We start from the raw sequence: 9,771 nt of genomic DNA on the forward strand, positions 1-9,771 counted from the left end.
CCAAAGGCGGTGATGGCGAGTGAAAGTGATTTATCTCAGTGGAAGGATGATAAACCTATTTTTACTTCTCCTGCGAAATGGAAAAATAAAAGTTCCGCACTTTATACTACTTGGGATTGGGTACCCTCTAATGGGTACCCAGTTATGCCATCTTCAAACGGTGGTGAGCATAACCAGATTTCGGGGAGTCCATTAACCACCGTAAAGACATCAAATGACGGAGAAGGTCATGATGTGTCTCAAAGTGAACCACAATTATCCGCACCGGAAATACAACCTCAACAGGAAGAAGTTGTACTTCCTGTTTTGGAGGAAAATAGTAAAGCAGATAGTTTGGCGTCTCCTAAAAGCCAACACCAAGGAGATAAAGCTGCGGAAAGTGGTTTATCGTCAGGTGTTTCAGGCTCACCAAACAAAGAGAACTCCTCCGTAGAAACACAGTCACCTTTAATCACTACTACACGCACACACTCACCTGAAGGTGATCATTCTACCAGAAGCAGTCCAAAGGGTGAGTCTGACAATGCCACAGGTAACATTAATAACAATGATGTTCTTATTTCGCAGCATCCTTCTGCAGAAACAGAGAGTACTACACCTGGCGACCACAATACCTCCCAGAACTCATCTCATGCAGCTCTTGACACGAATATCAAAGAAGGTTCACAAGAAACAAATTCAACTATTCCGGCCAGCACTACGAACACTGTCAGTGAAGCAACAACCACAACATCAATTCCTTCAGTACCCAATTCGGAGATTAAGACTATTGCTTCCACTGTGCAGAACAAGCCCATTGTTGACAGCAGTGTCAGTCCTGTGTGGATACGCACTGCTGCACCGCTGCTGATTGTGGCTGTGTTGGTCTCCGTTACCGTGTACTGAACGGTGGGACTCATCTGAGAGCAAATAATAATAATAATGGTTAAACTAACATAATCATAATTGCGTATATCCCCCATGGGTAAATAAACTAACTAAAAATCGGTTTACCAGCTTTCTCTTTTAATTGGAATTTCTTTTCTTTTGCTTTTTTTTTTGTGTGTGTGTTCTTTTTCTAATAATTCCATTACTTGCTTTTTCCGTTGTGTGTTTGCAAAGGACTGGGCTGTTCTGTTCACTGACGGTATACATATCTTGCTAGTACACACAGATGTGTGTGTGTGTGGAGTAATTTAATATATAAACTAGAGCCGTGGGATATTGTGTGTGTGTTTGGCTCTCTCTCTTATTTGGGTATTGTATGTTCTTTTTTTGTTTCATTTCTATTAAGGGGTACATATTATTATAATACAAGTGGGCTATTCCTTTTTGTTGCTTTACTGTGCAGTTGCCGCTTCTCTCTTTTTCTCTCTATTTCACTGTTAGTGCTTGTTGTTCTGGTGTATGTTTGTTTGTTGCTATCTCACTTTTTCCTTGAGTTCCTCTTTCTTGCAGTAGTCTATTGTAGTAATCAGCAACAATGAGAGGGGCTCTAATGATGAGGTGCTATCTGCTCTGTTTACTAACTCTTGCACTTTGTTGTGCTTGTGGGTTAGTATGGGCTGATGGTCCTAAAGCTTCTGATGCCCTTATTAAAACTTCTGCTGTTGGTGTTCCTTCTCTTCTTCATCATGCTATTCCTTCGGGGGGAGGTCTTGGCGAAGCTGGAGAGGCTGCTAATATGCACAAAGCGCATAAGGAAGAGTTGAGGGGAACCCTGCCAACAGAAGCTGAGGAGGAGGTTGTTCCTGATCCTCTTTGTCCTGGTACTGGTGGTTCTTCTCCTTCTGGTTCTGATAGTAGTAATTGTCCTTCTGGTCATTCTTCTGGTCTTGCTGAACCACAAGCAGAACCTCGTGATCAAGGAAAACCACCTGGTGGTGTTGTTGCTGATCCTCAACGTGATATCAGTGAAGGTGATGAACAACTCGGTGTTAAGCTTCCTAGTGTTGGTGGTACTTCATCTGGTTCTCTTGATCCTTCTACAGTTTCTCTTCCAGAACCTCAAGGTGGTGGAGGGAATAACGGTCTAGGTGGTCATGTCCAACCATCCACTGTAGATCAGAATGCTCTTAGCAGAGATAGTCAAATACTGAAAGATTCTTCTGGGGATCTTTTACATAAAGAGAAAGAACCGATGCAAGGAGAAGAGATACCTCAACTGGATCCAAAGAGAAAAGAAGAGCCTCATAAACCCGCAGAAAATCAACCTGGTCGTCAAGACCCTGTAGAACCTCCAAGACAAGAAGATAATAAACAATCTACTCCTCCTGCACAAGCTCCTGATGGACCAGTTACTCCCACATCTCCTACGGCTGAGGAGCGTGTTGATGTGCCTACAGCTGAAGGTGGAAGTGAAACAGCAACACAACCTTCTCCTTCTCCCAACACTTCAGCCACAGGGAGTTCCGATGTTTCTGATGCTACAGCGACTCAGAATAATATTTCATCTGCAGAGAGTGAATCAACAAACAACCAAAATGAAGAAGGTGTTACAGGAAATACAGATACAACCACCACCACCAACACCACCACAACAACAACAACACTTCCTCCTGAGCTTACAAACAACAAGAAGGGTGATGCAGACAGCAGCAGCAGTATCAGCAGTTCTGTGTGGGTGCGTGTACCACTACTGATTGTGGTTACACTGGCCTGTATTCTTGTATGCTGATTGTGGTGATGTGGTGGTGTGGTGTGACTCAGATCATCCTTTGTTTTCTTTTCTTCTTTTTGCATACATCCACACTACAGTCTAACTAATCTTTCACATGTTGGGATTTTTCTTCTTTGTTTTTTGTTGCTTCTTAATGTTATTGTGTTTTGTGTGTTTTTGCTCTCTCTATGTTTATCCTATAATGATAATTATTGCTACTCCATTGTGTGTGTGTGTTCTTGGAGACTCTCTCTGTGTGCATCTGGGCTTGCACTGTGATGATGATGAACTGCTTTTTGTAGTGTGAAAAAGAAGTAATAATAACAGATGAATTTATATTTATAATTGCTTATGCACACATATAGACTTATACCCATAGTTGGTGTATTTCTGTGTTTACTTGGTAAATTGGGCTAATGTTTAATATCTGTTTGTTTGCTTGTGTTTTTTCTAGGTTGTTTTTGTGCCGCATTGTTATGATGATCTAGTTGGAATAGAGAAAAGAAAAGAACAGTAATTGTTAGACATAATTTTTATATTGCTTATAAGCCACGAACATGCTCAGTGTTTTGTGTTATTGTGTGTTTGTTGGGCATTTCGTTGTGCTTTTAATTTCTTTTTCATTGCTTCTTGTTTTTTTTCGGGTTTTTTTTTAGTGGTGCCTCTTTATTGGATTCTTTATTGTTTATACTGGTAGTATTGTTTTATGTTTACTGTTGATTTTCTTGTGTTTTACCATCTGTTTTTGTTTCTATTGTATGGGATATTTTTTATTTTTCTCTCTGTTCTCTTTCTCTTTAACGACGTGACGTAAAAGCAACCAAGAATTACTATTGCCATGATGATGCGACCCGTTGTGTGTTTTCTGGTTTTTCTGCTGAGTGTTGCCTCTCTATGCATGGAAGCTAACGCGTTTACGAATGAACCTGGAGAGATAAAGAATTTGTCGGACTGTTCTTCTGATACTTCTGAAGGTCATTGTACTCCTAAAGGTGATGGTAATGTCTTTACAGCTCTCTTGTATGACAGGGCTGGATCTGGCTCATCCTCTGATGGAAGTTCTCATTCTGGTTCCAGCAGTGGGTCTCCTGCGAGAGAAGCTCAGGGCTATCTCCAAGCACCAGTTCTGCCGGCACAGGAAGAGGTTCGTACAGGAGTCACACACCATACTAATCTAGAAAAACCTTTGCAAGAACAAGATGCTGAGAGAAGTAGGGAACAAGAAGGAGTAAAACCACCTGCCGCCGTTCTTTCCGACCAAGTCCCTGATACGGAGAGTGAGACAAAGATTCTTCTCCAACAACAACAACAATCTGGTACGAATTGCACTAATGGTACTTCTGAAGCTCCTGAACTTACTGAAAATCCAAAGACATGTCCTCCTAAAAAACCTGAAGTTCCTCCTGCTCAAGTACCTGAGGTACCAAAAGAGGGGGTTTCTTCTCATCCACGTGGGGAAGAAGGTTCTGTACAAGTGCAAACACCACCCACCACCACATCGCCTACTTCAACTAGAGTGACAACAGAAAACGGTGCCCCAGAATCAGGTGCAAAACCAAGTGATCCTGCTCAAGGCGCTGCAACGATTAATGATTCTTCGAGCACAGAAAATCAAGTAACAGAAGGGAATACTTCGACAAATGATAATGCTACACTTGGTGTCTCAACTGACTCTCCGGAGAGCACCAACCCATCCCAAGCTTCAAATACGACTGCTCCTAATTCTACTTCTGGCGAAGACTCACAAGAAACCAATTCCACTACTCTGCCGAGCGCCGAGAATACTACCACAGAAGCACCAACCACCACTCCATCTCCTTTACCCAACGCAGATATCAACACCAACACCATCACTTCCACCGTACAGAAGAAGGCTAATGTTGACAGCAGTATCAATTCTGTGTGGATGCGTACTACAGCACCGCTGTTGATTGTGGCTGTGTTGTTCTCTGTTAACGTCTACTGAACGGTGGGACTCATTTGAGGACAAATAATAATAATGGTTAAGCTAACATAATCATAATTGCGTACATCCCCCATGGGGTGAATAAATTAATAATCTGTTTACCAGCTTTCTCTTTTAATTCGAATTTCTTTTCTTTTACTTTTATGTGTATGTGTTCTTTTTCTATTAATTCCATTACTTGCTTTTCCCGTTGTGTTTGCAGAAAACTGGGCTGTTCTGCTCACTGACGGTATACATCTCTTGCTAGTACACCCAGATGTGTGTGGAGTAATTTAATACATAAACTAGAGCCATGTGGTATTGTGTGTGCTTTTGGAGACTCTCTGTGTGCCTGGGCTTGCACTGTGATAATGATGAACTGCTTTTTTGCAGTGAGGGAAAAAAGGAAATAAATAATAATAACAAATGAATTTGTATTTGTAATTGCTTATACGCACATATAGACTTACACCCATAGTTGGTATATTTCTCTGTTTACTGGGTACGTTGGGCTCAATGGTTAATATTTCTTTCTTTGCTTGTGGTTTGCTGGGTTTTTGTGTGCTTTACCCTGCACGGTTTTTGTGGTAGTCTGCTTTCTGCAGAGCAAAGAAAAAAATAGTAGTTAATACAATTTGTATTCTTATGTACTTGAGCACACCAGCATATTCAGTGGTCTGTGAGTTATTTTTGTGCGGTTGTTCCTGTTTTTAATTTGTGTTGTTTTTGTTCACGTTTTCTTTGCTTGGGCGCTGTGTGCTTTTTCCTGCATTGTTGTGTGGTGGAGTATTTTGTGGGGAGAAAAAATGATAAAGAATACATAAGTATATATTTGTAATTGTGCTTGGTTTATGCAGGAAGAGGCATTTTTGATGTATTTCTGTGATTTCTACCTCTTATGGTTGTACTCTTTAATTTCTTTGGTTTTTCTTTTTAGGGGTTAATTGGGATTATCTGTTTGTTATTGGGTACTGTGTGCGTTTTTACTTTAATTTGGGATATTGTCTGAGTTATGGTTGCATCTTTACGCAATTTGTGAGCTTCTACTGTAATTGTTGATTGTTGTTTGATTTGGTATGTGTTTTCATCTTGTGTTTGTTTCTATTGATTCATTTTCTTTCTGTTTTTATTGGTTTTTCTTCTGTGTAAGCGATTGAAGTAAGACTACTAGAAGAAGTATTGTAATGGTAATGATGCGCTACGTGCTGTGTATCCTCGCTCTCCTGCTCTCATGTGCGTGTGTGCACGTCCTCGCTGAAGAAGTGCCTGCCGCCGATCTTTCCGACCAAGTCCCTGATACGGAGAGTGAGACGAAGATTCTTCTTCAAGGTACTCCTGTCCATGGTGCCGCTGGTCAGGAGCCTCATAAAGAGAAAGAAACGTTGACAGGTACTCGGAAAACAGAATGTGAGGGAACAACTGGTGAGGAAGCAGAGAAGGAACACTGCAAAACACCACCCACGGTGGTGTCTAACCCAGAAGAAGTTCAAATGGTACAGGAAGAACAAACTGACAGCCGTAAAGATCTGCAAAACAATGCAAGCCAACCTGGAAGTGGTCATGGTGATTCCACGGCAGTAAAGAACAGAGAACAAACTGGACAAAGGGAGGGAAATGAACAAGATGGAGGTCCGGAAGGTAACAAAAGGAACCAACAACAATCTGTCAGTGGACCAGAAACAGTTACATCTGGAAGAACACAAGTCCCCAGTAGCAGGGATCAAGACACACCAGAGCGACAGGCACAGGGAAGTAATACACAACCTCAAGAAGATCGAAACACACAACCTTCTTCTTCTGTAAACCAATCCGGCAATTCGGAAACAGAGAATGCCACTGAAACTGATAATGGAGCGAATGGAAATATTGCCACAAATGCGCAGAGTGCGTCCACAAGCAACGAAGAAAGTCTTGAAGGTAATACAGATACACCCACCACTACCACCACCACCACCACAACAACAACAACAACACTTCCTCCTGAACTCACAAACAACAAGAAGGGTGATGCAGACAGCAGCAGCAGTATCAGCAGTTCTGTGTGGGTGCGTGTACCACTACTGATTGTGGTTACACTGGCCTGTATTCTTGTGTACTGAACGGTGAGTCTCATCTGAGGGCAAATAATAATAATGGTTAAACTAACATAATTATATTTGCATATATCCCCCATGGGTGAATAAACTAATAATCTGTTTACCAGGATTCTCTTTTAATTCGAATATATTTTCTTTTGCTTTTATGTGTGTGTGTTCTTTTTCTAATAATTTCATTACTTGCTTTTTCCGTTGTGTGTGTGCAGAAAACTGGGCTGCTCTGCTCACTGACGGTATACATCTCTTGCTAGTACACACAGATGTGTGTTTGTGCAGTAATTTAGTACATAAACTAGAGCCATGGGGTATTTTGTGTTTTATTGGTCACAGTCTGTATGTGTGCCTGGGCTTGAACTGTGATGATGATGATGAACTTGTTTTTTGCAGTGAGAAAAAAGAAATAATAATAACAGATGAATTTATAATTGCATATATACACACATATAGACTTACACCCATAGTTAGTGTGTATTTCTGTGTTTACTGATTACGTTGGGCTAATTGTTGAAATATCTGTTTCTTTGGTTTGCTTTTGTTTACCTTGTACTGATTTGCTTTCTGAAGAAAAAAGAGTAACTGATACACAATTATTGTTAATTGCTTATGCACAAATGCACATCACGGTCTGAATGCTGTTTATTTGCAGTTGGTGGTTTTGTTGTCTGTGCTCGTAAATTGTTTATAATTGTTTTTGCTTGGGTTTTTTTTTTTTTGTGAGCTGCCTGTTTCTTCGGTTTTTTATACTTTGTGTAGGTGTTCGTCTTGTGAGTGATTGTTGCTTGATTCTTGCATTCTTTCCCGTGTGTGTGTTTCCAATTCATTTTACTTTTGTTATATTTTCTTTTTTTGTGCTTTAACAGTTCATATACCTAAGAAAACAAAGGAGGATTAAAGTTTTCCGTGATGAGGGTGCTGCGACGCGTGTTGTGTTTTTTTGCTCTCATGCTGAGTCTTGCCTCTCTCTGCGTGTCCGGTAGCCAGGCTGCTGCAGCTGCTAAAGCTTCTCCTGAATCTCGTTGCCCTTCTGGTTCTGGGTCTGAATGCCCCCCTACTGCACCTGGTGTTGTCCCTGGATCTAGTGGTTCTTGTCCTACTGGTACCCAACCTTGTACTGTTCCTGATGCTGCCGCTGCTGCTGCTACTGGTTCATGTTCTGGTGTCTCTTGTACTCCTACTTCTCAAGATGCATCAGTTGGTAGTAATGGTGGTGGGGATCGATCTAAAGTAACAGCACCTGAGTTAACAGGAAAAGCAGGTCAAGCTTCTGCTGGCGAAGTTGCTGCTGCTGGTGAAGGAGGTCGCGCTGGTGCTCAAGCTGACCAGGAAACTCCGGTACATCAAGGTGAACAAGAGGCTGCTGCACCAACTGATACTACTGGGAGACCTGAGGCACCTGCAAGTGAACCTAACACTGGAAACAGCAGCAACAATGAAGGAAGTGGAAGTGAAACATCACAACCTCCATCTTCTCCTAACGGTACAGCCCCAGCGAGTGAAGCTGGTTCTAATCCCGTATCGAATGAGAACGAACGTACATCTGAAGGGAGTGAAGCAACAAGTACCCAAGAAGGTGATGCAAGTAATACAGACACCACCACCACCACCACCACTACCACCACCACCACAACAACAACACTTCCTCCTGAACTCACAAACAACAAGAAGGGTGATGCAGACAGCAGCAGCAGTATCAGCAGTTCTGTGTGGGTACGTTTGCCACTACTGATTGTGGTTACACTGGCCTGTATTCTTGTGTGCTGATTGTGGTGGTGTGACTCAGGTCATCCTTTGTTTTCTCTTTTCTTTTTTGCATACATCCCTACAGTCTAACTACTCTTCCACCTGTTGGGTTATTCTTCTTCTTTTTTTGTTTCTTAATGTTATTGTGTTTTGTGTGTGTTTTTGCTCTCTCTTTGTTTATCCTATAATAATTATTATTGCTACTCCATTGTGTGTATTCTTGGAGACTCTCTCTCTGTGTGTGCACCTGGGCTTGCACTGTAATGATAATAATGAGCTGTTTTTTGCAGTGGAAAGAAAAGAAATAATAATAACAGATGAATTTATATTTATAATTGCGTATATATATATATTCAGATATAGAATTACACCCATTGTTGGTGTGTATTTCTTTGTGTTTACTGGGTAAATTGGGCTAATGTTTAATATGTTTTTCTTTGCTTGATGATTTGGCTGGGTCGCCGAGCCTTTTGTGAGATATTTGTGAGTGTGGCCTTTTTTTTTGTTTTGCTCTTACTGAGGTTATTGCTCTGTATTGCATTCTTTAACTGGTGGGTTTTGTTTTTGTGATGTGAGTTTCTATAGTGGTAATCGCTTGATTTGTCCTAACATGTTTGATCCCTTAGTGTTTTTTGTTTTTTTGTTTTTTTGATTGTCTTTCTTTCTAGATCAGTGTTTTTACGTGAAATAAACTATTGTCTCTCTCTCATGATAATGATGATGGGCCGTGTGATGTGTGTGTTGGCCGTTGTGCTGTGCTGCGCCTGCGGGTATACCATGACGGCTGCTGCTGTTGTTGATAATGACAGTCCCAGTGGCCGTGGTGTATCCCGTGGGGCTGTGGAGGTGTCGTGCGGGGCCGGCGGTGCGCTGCGTGTACGCCCCGCTGCTGAGAGCGAGTGGCTTACATGCGGTGCGGGCAGCCGTGTGTCTGCATGTGGGAAGTTCGCAGACCTCTGCCGCCAGCGTACCGCAAGGGTAAAGTATTACGCAGCTACAACAGCGGCTGCTGATCCAAACGATTCCTCTTCTGAATCTGAAAACCCAGTTGATGCCTCCTCTGAATCTGAAAAACCAGTTGATGGCTCCTCTGAATCTGAAAAGTCAGGTGGTGCCTCCTCTGAGTCTGGTAAAGCATATGGTTCTTCTGAATCTGAAAAGTCAGTTGGTGCCTCCTCTGAGTCTGGTAAAGTATATGGTTCTTCTGAATCTGAAAACCCATTTGGTGCCTCCTCTGAGTCTGGTAATGCATATGGCTCTTCTGAATCTGAAAAGCCTGTTGATGGCTCCTCTGATTCTGGTAATGGGTATGGTTCGTCTGAATCTGAAAAGTCAGGTGGTGCCTCCTCTGA

At 41.9% G+C, this 9,771-nt stretch overlaps 6 protein-coding genes across 6 annotated transcripts; all 6 read left to right on the forward strand.

The window, feature by feature from the left end:
* On the forward strand, positions 1–885 carry TM35_000103070 (uncharacterized protein; the record flags this gene model as incomplete). The annotated part of the gene is made up of 1 exon (XM_029024798.1): positions 1–885. A coding segment is annotated over one exon (885 nt), but the record flags the coding sequence as incomplete, so codon positions are not given.
* A 577-nt stretch (positions 886–1,462) lies between these two features.
* On the forward strand, positions 1,463–2,656 carry TM35_000103080 (uncharacterized protein; the record flags this gene model as incomplete). The annotated part of the gene is made up of 1 exon (XM_029024799.1): positions 1,463–2,656. One exon carries the CDS (start codon positions 1,463–1,465, stop codon positions 2,654–2,656), a length of 1,194 nt encoding a protein of 397 aa, XP_028884106.1.
* Positions 2,657–3,476: 820 nt separating this feature from the next.
* TM35_000103090 (uncharacterized protein) lies at positions 3,477–4,604 on the forward strand (the record flags this gene model as incomplete). Its single annotated transcript, XM_029024800.1, has 1 exon — positions 3,477–4,604. The coding sequence occupies one exon, from the start codon at positions 3,477–3,479 to the stop codon at positions 4,602–4,604; it is 1,128 nt and encodes a 375-aa protein (XP_028884107.1).
* A 1,163-nt stretch (positions 4,605–5,767) lies between these two features.
* On the forward strand, positions 5,768–6,682 carry TM35_000103100 (uncharacterized protein; the record flags this gene model as incomplete). The annotated part of the gene is made up of 1 exon (XM_029024801.1): positions 5,768–6,682. One exon carries the CDS (start codon positions 5,768–5,770, stop codon positions 6,680–6,682), a length of 915 nt encoding a protein of 304 aa, XP_028884108.1.
* Positions 6,683–7,621: 939 nt separating this feature from the next.
* Positions 7,622–8,440, forward strand: TM35_000103110 (uncharacterized protein; the record flags this gene model as incomplete). The annotated part of the gene is made up of 1 exon (XM_029024802.1): positions 7,622–8,440. One exon carries the CDS (start codon positions 7,622–7,624, stop codon positions 8,438–8,440), a length of 819 nt encoding a protein of 272 aa, XP_028884109.1.
* A 687-nt stretch (positions 8,441–9,127) lies between these two features.
* On the forward strand, positions 9,128–9,769 carry TM35_000103120 (uncharacterized protein; the record flags this gene model as incomplete). Its single annotated transcript, XM_029024803.1, has 1 exon — positions 9,128–9,769. A coding segment is annotated over one exon (642 nt), but the record flags the coding sequence as incomplete, so codon positions are not given.
* Between the last annotated feature and the right edge of the window lie 2 nt (positions 9,770–9,771).

This window comes from Trypanosoma theileri (genome assembly GCF_002087225.1).
Source record: "Trypanosoma theileri isolate Edinburgh chromosome Unknown TM35_Tth_10_V1, whole genome shotgun sequence".
In the NCBI taxonomy this organism is placed as follows: domain Eukaryota; phylum Euglenozoa; class Kinetoplastea; order Trypanosomatida; family Trypanosomatidae; genus Trypanosoma; species Trypanosoma theileri.